Source organism: Mustelus asterias, chromosome 15 (assembly GCF_964213995.1).
Source record: "Mustelus asterias chromosome 15, sMusAst1.hap1.1, whole genome shotgun sequence".
Taxonomy (NCBI): Eukaryota; Metazoa; Chordata; class Chondrichthyes; order Carcharhiniformes; family Triakidae; genus Mustelus; species Mustelus asterias.
The window spans coordinates 1,733,070-1,752,203 of NC_135815.1; the positions used below are offsets into that span (position 1 = coordinate 1,733,070).

Consider the following 19,134-nt stretch of genomic DNA (forward strand, 5'->3'; position numbering starts at 1 on the left):
CAGCACGGGGTTAGATACAGCTTAGATCTGATCCATTGGTTATGGGATTGTTTAGCTTTGTCTATTACTTGCTGCTTATGCTGTTTGGATCGCAAGTGTTTCTTGCTGTATCTTCACCAGGTTGACATCTTGGGTGGGACTTTCCAGCTATGCTCGCCCCAAAACCAGAAAATCCCGCCCAAGAACAAATCCAGTGCCACAGAACAGACTGGAGAGTATCCTCAATGATGGTGGGACCTTGTCTCCACAAGGACTGTGCAGTGGTCACTGCTACTTTTGTGGGGTTCAGAGTTGATATTAAGGACTCCCAGGGCAACTCGCTCCCGACCGTATACCACTGTGCTGCCATCTCTGCTGGGTCTGTCCTGCTGGTGGGACGGGACATATCCAGGGATGTAATCATCGTGTCTGAGGTGTTATCTGTAAGATATGATTCCATGAGATGACAATGTCAGGCTGTTGCTTGACTAGTCTGAGAGACAGCTCTCCCAATTTTGGCACTAGCCCCCAGGTGTTAGTAAGGAGGACTTTGCAGGTTCGACCAGGTTGAGTTTGCCGTTGTCGTTTCTGGTTCTGTCGATGTCAGGTTCTCTGTCCTGTTTATTTTTTACTGGTTTCCTGAGTGGCTCACTGGGCCATTCTGGAAGCACTTCAGAGCCAAGTACGTTGCTGTTGATCTGGAATCACATATTTCCTTCCCTAAACGGCATGGGTTTTATGGTTATCATTGGATTTTTTATTCCAGATTTATATTCATTGTGTTTAAATTCTACCATCGGCCGTGGTGGGATTCGAACCCTGGTTGCCAGAGCATTACCCTGGGTCTCTGGATTACTCATCCTGTGAAAATATCACCACGCCACCATTTCCCCATAAACAGCAGACAAGCTGTTTTCGAGATGCTGTTTGAGGGACACTGGGGAAACTCACTCACTCATTCAAGTAGTTCCATGTGACTGTGGACACTCCTCTCAAGGGGCAAATTTGGCTTCACAACCAATAGAATGAGCAGCATTTCCTCGGTCCCGCACTGGGGCATCAGCCTGGACTATGCTGCATTCCTCTCGGGTGGGATTTGAACTGACAAGCTGCTCGCTCCGAGACCAGCGAGGGAGCTGCCGTTTAAAATCGCAATGTGGGTGTTTGCATCATTACAAACCACAGATCCCCATACCATTCGTAGCAGCACGGTGTAATGAGGGGGCAAGAATTGGATGATTCAAAGCTGTCTCCTACCTTTGTAATAATTATCCTCTTCAATATAACGAGAGAGACCAAAATCACCCAGCTTCACACAGTTATGAGAAGCAACAAGAACATTCCTCACTGCGATGTCCCTGGAATGAAGACAAGATGAGGCAGAGATGGCCACAGAGAGGGAGATGGACAGAGAGAGAGATTGAAAGAAAGAATGAGAGGAATGGAGAAAGAGTCAGAGAGCAGGATATGTGTTAATAGAGAGACAATTATTACTTCACCAAACTCTGATCATAAAAACATTTCTTCGATTGACTGAACCATTTGCAGATGCAATGAGACATTGAGTAGCTGATGTTTAAATACAGGAAGTATTTGTGTAATCAGCAATTTCCTGAATAATTATCAGTAAATCTCAGTGATGATATTAAAAAGTGTTATGCCCGCAGCGGATGATAATTTCAGAGAAACCAGATCCCAGAGGGAAACCTGGCTTAAGGACCATAGCCCTTTATTCTGTATTCTGAAAATAAGGAGGAAATGTATTCATTTCAGCCGCAAATAACCCAATAACACTTCTGGGATTTTAAAAGAAAAAAGGTTCATTAACAAGAAAAAAGGAAAGGAATTTTTCAACTTTTTTCTTGGTGTTGTTTCGGGTGGAAATAGCAAGGGGGCAGCACTGAAGCTGCCTTGTTGGGTATTCCCACTATATTTTTAAACATTTTGATTAAAAAATAGCTCAGAGGTGGGTCATGCTGGTTGGGCGGGCTCTGAATGAGAAAAAACAAACAATAAAAATGGAAGCCCCCCTCCACCCACAGATACAGAGCACCCCTCACCCCAAACCTACCCAACGAAGGCAGTGTCCAGGCTAAGGGGCAGTGCCAGGGAGCAGTGCCTGGGCATGGACCTCTCCCCCCCCCCTCCTTGGGACTGTATTTCCCCGTGTGCCCCCAGCGGCTTCTCTTCACCAGTTTCCCCATTTTACAAAACCCCGCTGATGCGATGTCACACTGGTGGGAGGGAGGGGGTTCCCTACATAGAGGATGGCACAGTGGGGAGGCCTGTCCAATATACGTTAATGTTCACTGATGGGGGTTCCTGACATTTGATGGCGGGAACCCCATTTATGTCATTGGTGAGGGTGGAGATAAACTCAACAGGAAATTCCAGTGATATAAATGTCGTGTTGGGGCTCCCACTAGATTCTACACCACCATCGCCATTCCCACCTGCCAAAAACCAGGGGGAGTGTGAGGAGAAAATCCCCCCAGGATTACAGTTACACAGTTACAATTAGTCTTACAAACATTACCCCAAAAGAATCCCTGCTTGGTCAGACCTGTAAGTAACCACCTTCCAGGCAACAATCCCTTATAGATGTTTAACTATAAAATCCAGTAATAATTCCCCCAGCACAAAGTTGCTGTCGCTTCAACAAGTATTACCACACAAGCTCTCACTCTTGTTTCCACTCTGCTGGAGAAGTCCAACACTTCAGACACAAGACTTTTTTTCAGTCTCAACTTCTGACTGGACTAGGTTCAAACAACACCTTCTCCCAGCCCAGAGTTATTTCCAGTATGTCTTCCCCACACAGCCAACCCCAAGCTCAACACAGGAACCCTTCAATACCTTTTTCTTTCTTTGAGCTCTTTATAGTTCGCAGCATTCATCTGAACTTAACTTGCCTAAAATATAGAAATCTTTCATGTTTTCTCTATGGGTCAAAAATATGAATAAACTTCTCTTATTTATTTCTGAAACCTTTGCAAACCGTAAAAGCCTCTTAGTTCCCTTGAAATTCAACAGCTGAAAACTGATACATATGTATCACCTAATGCAAATTTTTAAACCAAGGCTATTTACTTATAAACCACTTGGTCAGGAAAGTTTCTTTACAAATGCATGCATCCATAGAACATAGAACATTACAGCACAGAACAGGCCCTTCGGCCCACGATGTTGTGCCGACCTTCATCTGAAACCAAGATCAAGCTATCCCACTCCCTACCATCCTGGTGTGCTCCATGTGCCTATCCAATAACCGCTTAAATGTTCCTAAAGTGTCTGACTCCACTATCACTGCAGGCAGTCCATTCCACACCCCAACCACTCTCTGCGTGAAGAACCTACCTCTGATATCCTTCCTATATCTCCCACCATGAACCCTATAGTTATGCCCCCTTGTAATAGCTCCATCCACCCGAGGAAATAGTCTTTGAACGTTCACTCGATCTATCCCCTTCATCATTTTATAGACCTCTATTAAGTCTCCCCTCAATCTCCTCCGCTCCAGAGAGAACAGCCCCAGCTCCCTCAACCTTTCCTCATAAGACCGACACTCCAAACCAGGCAGCATCCTGGTAAATCTCCTCTGCACTCTTTCCAGCGCTTCCACATCCTTCTTATAGTGAGGTGACCAGAACTGCACGCAATATTCCAAATGCGGTCTCACCAAGGTCCTGTACAGTTGCAGCATAACCCCACGGCTCTTAAACTCCAACCCCCTGTTAATAAAAGCTAACACACTATATGCCTTCTTCACAGCTCTATCCACTTGAGTGGCAACCTTTAGAGATCTGTGGATATGGACCCCAAGATCTCTCTGTTCCTCCACAGTCTTCAGAACCCTACCTTTGACCCTGTAATCCACATTTAAATTAGTCCTACCAAAATGAATCACCTCACATTTATCAGGGTTAAACTCCATTTGCCATTTTTCAGCCCAGCTTTGCATCCTATCTATGTCTCTTTGCAGCCTACAACAGCCCTCCACCTCATCCACTACTCCACCAATCTTGGTGTCATCAGCAAATTTACTGATCCACCCTTCAGCCCCCTCCTCCAAGTCATTAATAAAAATCACAAAGAGCAGAGGACCAAGCACCGATCCCTGCGGCACTCCGCTAGCAACCTGCCTCCAGTCCGAAAGTTTTCCATCCACCACCACCCTCTGTCTTCGATCAGATAGCCAGTTACCTATCCAATCGGCCAACTTTCCCTCTATCCCACACCTCCTTACTTTCATCATAAGCCGACCATGGGGGACCTTATCAAACGCCTTACTAAAATCCATGTATATGACATCAACCGCCCTACCTTCATCAACACACCTAGTTACCTCCTCAAAAAATTCTATCAAATTTGTGAGGCACGATTTGCCCTTCACAAATCCGTGCTGACTATCCCGGATTAATCCGCATCTTTCTAAATGGTCGTAAATCCCATCCCTAAGGACCTTTTCCATCAATTTACCAACCACCGAAGTCAGACTAACCGGTCTATAATTACCAGGGTCATTTCTATTCCCTTTCTTAAACAGAGGAACAACATTCGCCACTCTCCAGTCCTCTGGCACCATCCCCGTGGACAGCGAGGACCCAAAGATCAAAGCCAAAGGCTCTGCAATCTCATCCCTCGCCTCCCAAAGAATCCTAGGATACATTTCATCAGGCCCAGGGGACTTATCGACCTTCAGTTTATTCAAAACTGCCAATACATCCTCCCTCCGAACATCTATTTCCTCCAGCCTATTAGCCTGTAACACCTTCTCTTCCTGAAAAACATGGCCCCTCTCCTTGGTGAACACTGAAGAAAAGTATTCATTCATCACCTCGCCTATCTCTACTGATTCCATACACAAGTTCCCACCACTGTCCTTGACCGGCCCTAACCTCACCCTGGTCATTCTTTTATTCCTCACATAAGAGTAAAAAGCCTTGGGGTTTTCCTTGATCCGACCCGCCAAGGACTTCTCATGTCCCCTCCTAGCTCTCCTCAGCCCCTTTTTCAGCTCATTCCTTGCTAACTTGTAACCCTCAATCGAGCCATCTGAACCTTGTTTCCTCATCCCTACATAAGCTTCCCTCTTCCTTTTCACAAGACATTCCACCTCTTTTGTGAACCACGGTTCCCTCACTCGGCCATTTCCTCCCTGCCTGACAGGGACATACCTATCAAGGACACCCAGTATTTGTTCCTTGAAAAAGTTCCACTTTTCATCAGTGCCTTTCCCTGACAGTTTCTGTTCCCATCTTATGCCCCCTAATTCTTGCCTAATCGCATCATAATTACCTCTCCCCCAATTGTAAGCCTTGCCCTGCCGTCCGGCCCTATCCCTCTCCATTGCAATAACAAAAGACACCGAATTGTGGTCACTATCTCCAAAGTTCTCTCCCACAACCAAATCTAACACTTGGCCCGGTTCATTTCCCAGTACCAAATCCAATGTGGCCTCACCCCTTGTCGGCCTATCCACATATTGTGTCAGGAAACCCTCCTGCACACACTGCACAAAAAGTGCCCCATCCAAACTATTCGACCTACAAAGGTTCCAATCAATATTTGGAAAGTTAAAGTCCCCCATGACAACTACCCTGTGACCCCCACACGTATCCATAATCTGCTTAGCAATTTCTTCCTCCACATCTCTATTACTATTTGGGGGCCTATAGTAAACTCCTAGCAACGTGACCGCTCCTTTCCTGTTTCTAACTGCAGCCCATATTACCTCAGTGTGCATATCCCCCTCAAAGTGCTTTTCCGCAGCCGTTAAACTATCCTTGATTAACAATGCTACTCCTCCACCTCTTTTACCAGCTTCCCTACACTTACTGAAACATCTATACCCCGGAACGTCCAACAACCATTCCTGTCCTTGTTCTACCCACGTCTCCGTAATGGCCACAACATCGTAGTCCCAAGTAGCAATCCACGCCCCAAGTTCATCCACCTTGTTCCGGATGCTCCTTGCATTGAAGTAGACACACTTCAACCCATCTTCCTGTCTACCGGTACCCACCCTTGACCTTGATACCTTCCCCAATACCTCACCACCCTCAACACTGACTTCCGGACTACAACTCCTTTTCCCACTCCCCTGACAAATTAGTTTAAATCCCCCTGAAGAGCCGTAGCAAATTTCCCTCCGAGGATATTGGTGCCCCTCTGGTTCAGGTGCACCCCGTCCTGTTTGTAGAGGTCCCACCTTCCCCAGAACGTGTTCCAATTATCCACGTATCTGAAACCCTCCCTCCTGCACCATCCCTGCAACCACATGTTTAAGTGCACTCTCTCCCTGTTCCTCAACTCGCTATCCAGTACCTTTAGTTCTTCTCCCTTGACTCTTCCAGACAAATGATCCACATTAATCTTTGCTAGTTTATTTAAATCACGCAGGCGCACACTACAGGAGTTCAAATCCCACTCTGACCAGCTGGAACCTAGAGCATGCTGGGAATAGGAAATGGCTGTGGAATCTAATAAGAGTCAGAGAGTCATCGAGGTTTACAGCATGGAAACAGGCCCTTCAGCCCAACTTGTCCATGCTGCCCAGTTTTTACCACTAAGGTAGTCCCAATTGCCTGCTTTGGCCCATATCCCTCTGTACCCATCTTACCTATGTAACTGTCTAAATGCTTTTTAAAAGACAAAATTGTACCCGCCTCTACTACTACCTCTGGCAGCTCGTTCCAGACACTCACCACCCTCTGTGTGAAAAAATTGCCCCTCTGGGCACTTTTATATCTCTCCCCTCTCACTTTAAACCTATGTCCTCTAGTTTTAGACTCCCCTACCTTTGGGGAAAGATATTGACTATCTAGCTGATCTGTGCCCCTCATTATTTTATAGACCTCTATAAGATCACCCCTCAGCCTCCTACGCTCCAGAGAAAAAACTCCCAGTCTATCCAGCCTCTCCTTATAACTCAAACCATCAAGTCCCGGTAGCATCCTAGTAAATCTTTTCTGCACTCTTTCTAGTTTAATAATATCCTTTCTATAATAGGATGAACAGAACTGTACACAGTATTCCAAGTATGGGCTTAATGGATTGTGATGAACCTTGGCTGTTCCGCTGCCTTGCCGAGGAATGAGAGGAGGTTTTTATCTTCAGTCCCTCACACCTATTCTAATATTCAATTCCATCATATCTGATCTTTCTGAAACCATTGTGACATTGAGTTCCAAATCTCTAACCAAACATATCAATCGCAGTTGTGAAAAATATTTTGACCCCCCGGCATCCCGAGGCTTCTGGGAGAAAGGGAGTTCCAGATTTTCAATCTCATTTCAGAATCACTCTTTGCCATCAGCTGATTCAGTGAGAAATTCAACTCTGTTCCCATGGCAACGCTTCTCATACACAACTCGGACAATCTATCTTTTGTCGTGATGTATCCTGTTCCCTGAAGGACTTAGCTTGTGATTTTAGACTAATCATCGATTGGTTCCAGAGCAGAGGCTGTTCAGCCCATGGAGCCCCTCCAAATCTCTACAAGAACAATTTAGTTGCGATCCAATATATTTAAAAAACAAAATACTGCAGATGTTGAAAGTCTGAAATAAAAACAGAAAACGCTGGAAAACCTCAGCAGGTCAGGCAGCGTCTGTGAAGAAACAAGAGTTAACATTTCGAGTCCAATCTGACTCTTTATCAGATCTCAATAACTTAGCAATTCCAACCTTTCTAAAAGTGGTTGAAGCTCTTCACACACCTCCCTGTTGAGTCAGTGAGCAGTTATCCTGGTTATCTGACAGTTATTAATGTTTGACTTACCGATGTACAACCTTCAGTCCCTCGAGATAGGCCAGAGCTTTGGAAATCTGCCAGCAGTAATCAACGAGGGTCAGGACATCCAGGTTGGTTTTGTTGGTGACTAGGTAGCTCTCCAGCTGAATTGACAAAACACACACATTTCATGATCAGCGACATCATAAAAATATAACCGCCTCAAACATAGGTTTCGGTGCTGGATTAGGGGGCGGCAGAGGTTGGAGCATTTGCTCCCTTTCAGCCTGGTAACAAGCCGGACTTGCTCAGGGTCAGGTGTCTAATGCCCAGTGAGAAAGGGGGAGATATATTATCAGTGTTATCCGAGTTACCCTGAGGAATCGAGGCTGGGAACTCTGACCTCACTGCAGTGAGAGTCAAACTACAGGCAGCGGGCAAGGGGCATACAAATATGGAGCTGGAGAAGGCCATTTAGCCCCTCGAGCCTGCTCCGCCAGTTAATACAATCATGGCTGATCTGATAGCAACCTCAAATCTGCATCCTGCCCAAACCCGATAAGCTTTAAGCCCATTGCTTATCATGAATCAACCCACCGCTGCCTTAAAATTATCCAAAGACTCTGCTTCCACTGCCCTTTCAGGAAGAAAGTTCCAGAGATTCTCCACCCTCAGAGAAAAAATATCTCCTCATGTCTATTTTAAATGGGCGACCCCTTATTTTTAAACCGTGACCCCTGGTTCTAGATTCTCCAATAAGAGGAAACATCCTCTCCACATCCACCTTGTCAAAACCCCTCAGGATCTTAAAGGTGTTGATCAAATTGCCTCTTACTCTTCTAAACTCCAGTCTTCTAAACCCAACTTCTCCAACCTTTCCTCATAACACCACCCGCCCGTTCCTGGTATTGGTCCAGTAAACCTTCTCTGAACTGTTTCCAATTCATTTACACCTTTCTGTAAATACAGAAACACAACACAAAAATAATCTGCTGTAAAGTTATTGTGTTCTTGGCTCTCTGCCCCTCCAGAGGTCATTGCTGACACACTCATACCTCTCCGTGTGGATACAGCTCCATAATTAGCCAAGCTGGTTCCTCTTCAATTATCCCAATCAGTTTAACAACATGGGGATGATCCAGAGGTCTCATGATGACTGGAACAATCAAATGTATCAGATTAAATAAAAAAACTAACAGAAATCTGAAATAATAGCAGAACAACAACTGCACAGCATCGATACAGAGCAAAGGAACATCAACATCGCACCTGATATTCAGACAGAGAGACACAGAGTGAGAGAGAGAGAGAAAGAGACAGAGAGAATGGGGCAATCTTATCCTTATTGTCCCACTGACCAATCCGGTAAGATCGCGAGAGAGCTGAGCTCTCCTGATCTTAACAGCACCGGATATCCGGCAAGATCAGCCTCCGATAGGGGGGGGGGGGGGGGGGGGGGGGGGCGGGGGGGGGCTGTTGTAGAGCAGAGAAATCTGCACATGTGCAAGGGTGCCCTCTGCTGCTATCAGCTGGCTTTCGGGTGATTTAGGCACCGTCCACTCCCCTTGCTGGCGGAATCCAAGTTTGACAAAGTTAGGTAAGATTTTTAAGTTGCCTGAAAAAAAGCGGCATGAATTTCTTCCATTTTTATGCTCATTCGGGACTTAGAATTTTATTGATAAGATCGCCCCCAATGAGAGAGACAGAGGGCCCGATTTTACCATCACGTTGCACCTGTTTTCAGATGCGAAAACTTGGTAAAGCCGGGCGAGTAGTGTGATCCACGTCCGCCTCCGCGCCGGTTCCCCCTTTACTAAGGCCCGAAAATGGCCACGATTGGGACCGCGCCCGAAACAGGTACAAAGGCCATTTGCATGCACTTAAATTGACTTAATGGGCTGCACGCCCAACTTCACCGGCACTTCCCCCTTTCCCACCGCGTTCGCCCATCCAGAATCGGCACGAAACAGACATGCTCCACAGAAGTCCGATTTGGGCGCTCCAATTAGTGAGGAGGTAATTACCGAGCATCCGACAGCTCTCTGCTTGAGATCAGTGAGGGAGGGGCCCATGATCGGTCTGGGTGGGGGAGGGGGTGGGAGGATAAGGAGGTCAGTAATATTGTGGGGGTGGTGCAATGTCTGTGGGGGCCAGGGGCATTATCCGGCCCGGGAGAGATGTGGAAGGAGAGCTGCATTCTGTCATTTTTTTCTGCGCACGCGCAGTTGGAGACGGCGATCGGAGCTGCAGGGTTTCGGTAGCAGGGTGCCGCAGGGATCGGTACTCGGGCCGCAACTATTTACCATTTATATAGATGATCTGGAGGAGGGGACGGAGTGTAGGGTAACGAAGTTTGTAGACGACACAAAGATAAGTGGAAAAGTGAATCGTGTGGAGGACGGAGAAGATCTGCAGAGAGATTTGGACAGGCTGAGTGAGTGGGCGAGGATATGGCAAATGGAGTATAATGTTGAGAAATGCGAGGTTATACACTTTGGAGGAAATAATAACAAATGGAATTACTATCTCAATGGAAACAAATTAAAACATGCTACCGTGCAAAGGGACCTGGGGGTCCTTGTGCATGAGACGCAAAAGCCCAGTCTGCAGGTACAACAGGTGATCAAGAAGGCAAATGGGATGTTGGCCTATATTGCGAAGGGGATAGAATATAAAAGCAGGGATGTCTTGATGCACCTGTACAGGGCATTGGTGAGGCCGCAGCTGGAATACTGTGTGCAGTATTGGTCCCCTTATATGAGGAAGGATATATTGGCATTGGAGGGAGTGCAGAGAAGGTTCACCAGGTTGATACCGGAGATGAGGGGTTTGGATTATGAGGAGAGGCTGAGGAGATTGGGTTTGTACTGTTGGAGTTTAGAAGGATGAGGGGGGATCTTATGGAGACTTATAAGATAATGCGGGGGCTGGATAGGGTGGAGGCGGAGAGATTCTTTCCACTTAGTAAGGAAGTTAAAACTAGAGGACACAGCCTCAAAATAAAGGGGGGTCGGTTTAAGACAGAGTTGAGGAGGAACTTCTTCTCCCAGAGGGTGGTGAATCTCTGGAATTCTCTGCCCACTGAGGTGGTGGAGGCTACCTCGCTGAATATGTTTAAAGCGCGGATGGATGGATTCCTGATCGGTAAGGGAATTAAGGGTTATGGGGATCAGGCGGGTAAGTGGTACTGATCCACGTCAGATCAGCCATGATCTTATTGAATGGCGGGGCAGGCTCGAGGGGTTAGATGGCCTACTCCTGCTCCTATTTCTTATGTTCTTATGTTCTTATGTTTCAGACACATTAAGCCCCACCCACAGGCTTGAGCAGCGCGATTCGGAATTACTGATATTTTTTCAGGCAGAGTGTGTATTGGGGTGCCTGAGAACGGGTGTAAAGTCAGATCTGAAACACTCCCAGTTTAAAGTCCGCCCAGCACTTAGAACCACAATGGTAAAATAGGGCCCAGAGAGAGAGGAGATACATAGAGTGAGAGACAGAAAGAGAGACTGAGCAACAGAGTCAGACAGGGAAAGAAACATGAAGCAAAACAGAGAGAAACAGAAACAGAGAATAAGGAGAAGCAAGAACACAGGAGTGGAGAGAGAGAGAGACAGTGTCTGGACGGTATTGGTCACTAATCAATGGGATTATGGTGGCGTTTGGACAAAGAGCAGCAAAGGGAAATGGAGTGTAAGCTCAGCAGTGGTCATGAATGGAATTAGTTCCAACTTTATAAATTATTGGTAAATAGCTCTTACTTCCTTCTTCGAAGAATTTCTCCTTGATGTCAAAGGGACATTCTGATTTACAGGTCTTCACAGCCACAGCGACCTGTTCACCTCTCTGTGGGTACAAAGACAGAAGGGAACTGAGAATGTGATTGCAATATGAAAGTTTTTTAATATTTTGACAAAGAACAAACCAAACACAATGTAACTTATTAATGGCTTTATTGAAAACTTCAGAGCTGTGAGGAGTTACATTATTTTACACAAATCTTACCTTGACTTCTCCTTGTTTTAGACACAAGTTTGTGTTAAACTTTTCTTATAACTGACTAGATTCATATTTAAAATAAAAATGGTCCGTGTAATCTCTTCACTCAGAAGGTGATTCATTGAGGAAGAGAGAGAGAGAGCTTCTGGCAGTAAATTGTCTATTAAAAATCATGGACATAAAGAGTCTTAGCAATGTCTCTTTCCTCATTTTAACTTGCAATACTTTATCAGAAAAGCACTAATTCTGTTATCCCAAAAAACACTTGCCTTCTGATGTCAGTTAGAAAATGTCAATGTTCGAATTTGTGATATTTGATAGAGGCAGAGTCAGACAGTGCAGTCAGAAAGAGTGGAGTTAGACCGTGCCAGCATCGCTGGCTAGGTCAGCATTTATTGCCCATCAATAATTACCCCTTGAAAAGGTGGTGGTGAGCTACCTTCTTGAACCTGCTGCAGTCCCTAGGGTGTAGGTACACCCACAGTGCTGTTAGGGAGGGAATTCCAGGATTTTGACCCAATGACAGTAAAGGAACAGCGATATATTTCAAAGTCAGGATGGTGAGTGGCTTGGAGGGGAACTTGCAGGTTCCCACGTATCTGCTGCCCTTGTCCTTCTGGATGGAAGTGGTCGTGGATTTGGAAGATGTTGTCTAAGGATCTTTGGTGAATTGCTGCAGTGCATCTTGTAGATAGTACACACTGCTGCTACTGAGTGTCGGTGGTGGAGGGATTGAATGTTTGTAGATGTGGTGCCAATCAAGCGGGGCTGCTTTGTCCTGGATGGTGTCAAGCTTCTTGAGTGTTGTTGGAGCTGCACCAACCCAGGCAAGTGGGGAGTATTCCATCCTGACTTGTGCCTTGTAGGTGGTGGACAGGCTTTGGGGAGTCAGGAGGTGAGTTACTGCAGTATTCCCAGCCTCTGACCTGCTCTTGTATCCACTGTGTTTATATGGTTAGTCCCACTCAGTTTTCAGTCAACGGTTATTTCCAGGATGTTGACACTGGGGGATTCAGTGATGGAAATGCCATTGAATGTCAAAGGGCGGTGGTTAAAATCCTCTCTTGTTGGTGATGGTCATTGCCTGGCATTTGTGTGGCATGAATGTTACTTGTCACATGTCAGCCCAGCCTGGATATTGTCCAGATCTTGCTGCATTTGAACATGGACTGCTTCAGTATCTGAGGAGTCGCGAATGGTGCTGAACATTGTGCAATCATCAGCGAACATCCCCACTTCTGACCTTATGGAGGGAAGGTCATTGATGAAGCTGAAGATGGTTGGGCCTTGGACACTCCCCTGAGGGACTCCCGCAGTGACGTCCTGGAGCTGAGATGATTGGCCTCCAATCCTGCTGTTTGTGTGAGCAATAGCAGCAGAGGAGCCCGGGTCACACATTCCTGTGCTTCACCCCACATTCCACAAGGGTGACAATCACATCTTAAGAGATGGATGATGACAAAAGTCTGGTTCTAATTGGTGGGAGAATGTTAAACTGGCTCCACAGAGTGTCAGGGAGATGATTGATTGAACATTGGAACATCGGACAGAGTTTAGTGGAGGGTTAGCTTGTGTCTGTGTAATCCATCATGGGGAAAAGGCGATAGAGATCCCGAGTTCTAATTCCCCGGATGTCGGAGAGAGGTTGGAGGGTTGCAGTCAAAGGGGGCGATTCTCCCAACCCGCTACGCTGCTCTCGCAACGCAATGAGCTGGGAGACAGCGGACGATGTTTCACAGGCTTCCCGCTGGACGCTACGGCCTCTGCGCGTCTCCCAGCTGAGGATTTCCAGAGTAAGCAGCTCCCCGCTGGAAATCGGTCGATTAGCATCTAGAAATCAGCATTTCAAAATCATTCACAGGCCTGGGACTGAAGTCTCGGGACCCGCTTGTGTCTCCGTCCCCACCAGCAGTGGTTCACTCCAGCGGGATTCACAACAGTTCCCCACTGATGGGGAACAGGTGACCAACCCCACTGGAGGAAGAGGGGTCATGGAGGCCCCCCAGGAGCTCGGGGGTCAGCAGGGGGGCCCCATGGGCATTACCAGCCTGGTCCCATGACACTGCTCAAGGGGAAAACTGGCAATGTCCAAGGGGCACCTTGGCACTGCCCACGGCCAGTGCCAAGGGGATGGGGCCTAGGGGGTAGGGTCTCACTGCCGCTCTGCACTAGGATCACAGGCAGAGGGAGGGAAGACAGCGATCGGGGCTGGCCATCGGGATGTGGGGGGGCGGGGGGGGGGGGGGGGAACATGGGGGCTGATACGGGGGGTCCTGGAGGCCAGCGATCGGTGGGTGGGGGGAGGCGGGGGATAGTAAGTAGGCCAGCAATGGGGGGCTCGCGGGGCTGGCTAGTGATTGAGAGGTGGGCAGTGCGGGCCGACTGTGCGTGGGCCAATCTCGGCGCTGACAGATCAGCGCATGCGCAATGACTCGCTCAGCGCTATGCTGCCGCCCTCTCCATCGGGAAGAGGCCCCGCCCACTGATTCTCAGAGTGAATCCTGCTGGAATCGCGGAAGTCACTCCCGTTTTCACATGAATTGAGGAGAATCCTGGACAAAGTGTTTGTTCGGAGCTGATCTGTAAATTGGCACAGAAACCGACTTCACTTTGTGTGAGATATCTCGCAGTTTATCATGGCGAGAACTCACCATCGGGAGCAGAATACGTCCTCCACAAGGTCTTCACCTTGACACCAACCTCCCAAGAATGGGTCCAAATTGCCAGCGAGGTCCATACTATCGACCAAACCCCACCCAAACCAGCTCCAAACACATCACACAGACAAGGATCTCTTCAACTCAATTCAACTCCCCGCACTCTAACCTGGATCTTACACAAATATTGCACAGATTCTAAATATCAGGAACAACCAATCACAGGTTGTACATCAGGATAAAAGAAAGGATTAAAGAATGAGTATTGCCAGAGCTTGCGAGACTGTAACTGCTCCCGTACCCAGAGACGTGATCTCTCTGCCACCCCGCTCTTCCTTTCTCTACGTGTGTGTGAAACGGTTTCCGTTCTGTACTGTGCTGAATCCTGGAAATTTGTCGAGTTTTGTGCAGAATATAATGTTGAAAATTCTCCATAAAAACATTATTAAAAAATAATAGCTTTTAGACTGACTCACGGCTGTTTTGTAAACTCCTTCATGAACCGTTCCAAAGAATCCTTCTCCCAGAATCCGGCCAAGCACCACATTTTCTCGTGAAATTGAATTTAGAGGAACTGTGGCAAAAAAAGAGAAATAAAAATGAACAAAGAACAAGAACAAAGAAAATTACAGCACAGGAACAGGCCCTTCGGCCCTCCGAGCCGGCACCGACCATGCTGCCCGACTGAACCAAAACCCCCTACGCTTCCGGGGACCGTATCCCTCTATTCCCATCGTATTCATGTATTTATCAAGACACCCTTTAAAAGTCACTACCGTAACTGATTCCACTACCTCCCCCGGCAACAAGTTCCAGGCACCCACTACCCTCCGTGTAAAAAATCTGCCTTGTACATCTCCTTTAAACCTTGCCCCTCGCACCTTAAACCTGTGCCCCCGAGTAATTGACTCTTCCACCCTGGGAAAAAGCTTCTGACTATCCACTCTGTCCATGCCTCTCATAATCTTGTAGACTTCTATCAGGTCGCCCCTCAACCTCCGTCGCTCCAGTGAGAACAAACCAAGTTTTTCCAACCTCTCCTCATAGCTAATGCCCTCCATACCAGGCAACATCCTGCTAAATCTTTTCTGTACCCTCTCCAAAGACTTCTGGTAGTGTGGCGACCAGAATTGAACACTATATTCCAAGTGCGGCCTAACTAAGGTTCTATAAAGCTGCAACATGACTTGCCCGCAATCACCAAAACCCAAATAACCGAAAGCCGCAATCACCAAAACCCAAATCACCAAAACCCAAATCACCAAAACCCAAATCACCAAAACCCAAATCACCAAAACCCAAATCACCAAGACCCAAATCACCAAAACCCAAATCACCAAGACCCAAATCACCAAGACCCAAATCACCAAGACCCAAATCACCAAGACCCAAATCACCAAAATCCAAATCACCAAAACCCAAATCACCAAAACCCACGATCGCCAAAACCCGCGATCGCCAAAACCCTAACTGATGGAGTGCCTGAGTTAGAGGCATTTCAGAGGATCAGTAATGACGGAGTGCTGCACTGTCAGAGGGTCAGTACTGAGGGAGTGCCACACTGTCAGAGGGTCAGTGCTGAGGGAGTGCTGCACTGTCAGAGGGTCAGTGCTGAGGGAGTGCCGCACTGTCAGAGGGTCAGTACTGAGGGAGTGCTGCACTGTCAGAGGGTCAGTGCTGAGGGAGTGCTGCACTGTCAGAGGGTCAGTACTGAGGGAGTGCCACACTGTCAGAGGGTCAGTACTGAGGGAGTGCCACACTGTCAGAGGGTCAGTGCTGAGGGAGTGCTGCACTGTCAGAGGGTCAGTGCTGAGGGAGTGCCGCACTGTCAGAGGGTCAGTGCTGAGGGAGTGCTGCACTGTCAGAGGGTCAGTACTGAGGGAGTGCCGCACTGTCAGAGGGTCAGTGCTGAGGGAGTGCTGCACTGTCAGAGGGTCAGTGCTGAGGGAGCGCTGCACTGTCAGAGGGTCAGTACTGAGGGAGTGCCGCACTGTCAGAGGGTCAGTGCTGAGGGAGTGCTGCACTGTCAGAGGGTCAGTGCTGAGGGAGCGCTGCACAGTCAGAGGGTCAGTACTGAGGGAGTGCTGCACTGTCAGAGGGTCAGTTCTGAGGGAGTGCTGCACTGTCAGAGGGTCAGTGCTGAGGGAGCGCTGCACTGTCAGAGGGTCAGTACTGAGGGAGTGCTGCACTGTCAGAGGGTCAGTGCTGAGGGAGTGCCGCACTGTCAGAGGGTCAGTACTGAAGGAGTGCCGCACTGTCAGAGGGTCAGTACTGAGGGAGTGCTGCACTGTCAGAGGGACAGTACTGAGGGAGTGCTGCACTGTCAGAGAGTCAGTGTTGAGGGAGTGCCGCACTGTCAGAGGGTCAGTACTGAGAGAGTGCCGCACTGTCAGAGGGTCAGTGTTGAGGGAGTGCCGCACTGTCAGAGGGTCAGTGCTGAGGGAGTGCTGCACTGTCAGAGGGTCAGTACTGAGGGAGTGCCGCACTGTCAGAGGGTAAGTGCTGAGGGAGTGCCGCACTGTCAGAGGGTCAGTGCTGAGGGAGTGCTGCACTGTCAGAGGGTCAGTGCTGAGGGAGTGCTGCATTGTCAGAGGGTCAGTGCTGAGGGAGGGCTGCACTGTCAGAGGGTCAGTACTGAGGGAGTGCCGCACTGTCAGAGGGTCAGTGCTGAGGGAGTGCTGCACTGTCAGAGGGTCAGTGCTGAGGGAGCGCTGCACTGTCAGAGGGTCAGTACTGAGGGAGTGCCGCACTGTCAGAGGGTCAGTGCTGAGGGAGTGCTGCACTGTCAGAGGGTCAGTGCTGAGGGAGCGCTGCACTGTCAGAGGGTCAGTACTGAGGGAGTGCTGCACTGTCAGAGGGTCAGTGCTGAGGGAGTGCTGCACTGTCAGAGGGTCAGCGCTGAGGGAGTGCCGCACTGTCAGAGGGTCAGCACTGAAGGAGTGCCGCACTGTCAGAGGGTCAGTACTGAGGGAGTGCTGCACTGTCAGAGGGTCAGTACTGAGAGAGTGCCGCACTGTCAGAGGGTCAGTGCTGAGGGAGTGCCGCACTGTCAGAGGGTCAGTACTGAAGGAGTGCCGCACTGTCAGAGGGTCAGTACTGAGGGAGTGCTGCACTGTCAGAGGGTCAGTACTGCGGGAGTGCCGCACTGTCAGAGGGTCAGTACTGAGGGAGTGCCGCACTGTCAGAGGGTCAGTACTGAGGGAGTGCCGCACTGTCAGAGGGTCAGTACTGAGGGAGTGCTGCACTGTCAGAGGGTCAGGACTGAGGGAGTTCCGCACTGTCAGAGGGTCAGTACTGCGGGAGTGCCGCACTGTCAGCGAGTCAGTACTGAGGGAGTGCTACACTGTCAGAGGGTCAGTACTGAGGGAGTGCCGCACTGTCAGAGGGTCAGTACTGAGGGAGTGCCGCACTGTCAGCGAGTCAGTACTGAGGGAGTGCCGCACTGTCAGAGGATCAGTGCTGAGGGAGTGTTGCACTGCCAGAGGGTCAGTGCTGAAGGAGTGCCGCAGTGTCAGAGGGCCAGTACTGAGGAAGTGCCGCACTGTCAGAGGGTCAGTACTGAGGGAGTGCTGCACTGTCAGTGGGTCAGTGCTGAGGGAGTGCCACACTGTCAGAGGGTCAGTGCTGAGGGAGTGCTGCACAGTCAGAGGGTCAGTACTGAGGGAGTGCCGCACTGTCAGAGGGTCAGTACTGAGGGAGTGCTGCACTGTCAGAGGGTCAGTACTGAGGGAGCGCCGAACTGTCAGAGGGTCTGTGCTGAGGGAGCGCTGCACTGTCAGGGGGTCAGTGCTGAGGGAGTGCCGCACTGTCAGAGGGTCAGCACTGAGGGAGTGCCGCATTGTCAGAGGGTCAGTACTGACGGAGTGCCGCACTGTCAGAGGGTCTGTGCTGAGGAAGTGCCGCACTGTCAGAGGGTCAGTGCTGAGGGAGTGCTGCACAGTCAGAGGGTCAGTACTGAGAGAGTGCTGCACAGTCAGAGGGTCAGTACTGAGGGAGTGCTGCACTGTCAGAGGGTCAGTACTGAGGGAGTGCTGCACTGTCAGAGGGTCAGTACTGAGGGAGCGCCGCACTGTCAGAGGGTCAGTCTCGAGCTCGTGTTTCTGTGTAGGTCAGCGAATCGCAGCGGAATGATTGCCCCCAGGATCTCAGCGTGAAACCTGACTGTTCTTAGGATCCACAATGACACCTTTACTAATAAGACTCAATCTGATGTATCAGGGAGTCGCCGGTGATTCTGACCGATACTTATTCCTAATCAATGACAATGGAATAGATTATCTACTCATTTGCAGCACATGGGATCTTGCTGTGCACAAAATGAGGTGTTGTATCTCTTTGACCTTCACACGAGCACATACCTGCAGATTTTGGTGTATCTGGGATTTCTGCGTAGATATCTGACCCTGTAAAACATTCACAAACATTTCATTAACTGAATGGGAAACAGTGACTTGCACACACACTGGGGTGAGTTTTCCCATTCCGCCCCCACAGGAATCGGAGTGGGAGAGGGGTGGACCATGGGGAGGTCTGTTGACGGTTTTGGGCCGAGCGAGACTGGAAAATCCTGTCCGCTCTGTCAGTTCTCTGGGGAAGGGTGCGGCTGGCCAGGGTCAGGACAGCAACAGTGAGAGTGTGGGACACCCCCACACCTTCAGCTCCAGACCTCACTGGGTAGCAAGGGAGGGGTTCGAGTCCAAGCAGTGACGGCTGTCCACCTCCCATTCATTGGGATGAGCGGGCGAGGGATTGAATTGTCGCTGGA

At 48.9% G+C, this 19,134-nt stretch overlaps 2 protein-coding genes across 5 annotated transcripts in view; both read right to left on the reverse strand.

Annotated features, from left to right (window-relative positions):
* Positions 1–19,134, reverse strand: part of LOC144504254 (uncharacterized) — a 450,031-nt gene that overhangs the window by 235,362 nt on the left and 195,535 nt on the right. The window lies entirely within an intron of this gene.
* LOC144504251 (protein-tyrosine kinase 2-beta-like) overlaps positions 1–19,134 on the reverse strand; it is a 144,083-nt gene that overhangs the window by 32,063 nt on the left and 92,886 nt on the right. For all 4 annotated transcript variants that reach the window (XM_078229337.1, XM_078229336.1, XM_078229334.1 and 1 more), the window contains exons 14-19: positions 18,728–18,772; positions 14,846–14,943; positions 11,475–11,559; positions 8,769–8,869; positions 7,762–7,877; positions 1,237–1,337 (exon numbers count right to left, since the gene is read on the reverse strand). In XM_078229337.1, the coding sequence (XP_078085463.1) occupies positions 1,237–1,337; positions 7,762–7,877; positions 8,769–8,869; positions 11,475–11,559; positions 14,846–14,943; positions 18,728–18,772 (546 nt within the window). The remainder of the gene's footprint in view (positions 1–1,236; positions 1,338–7,761; positions 7,878–8,768; positions 8,870–11,474; positions 11,560–14,845; positions 14,944–18,727; positions 18,773–19,134) is intronic.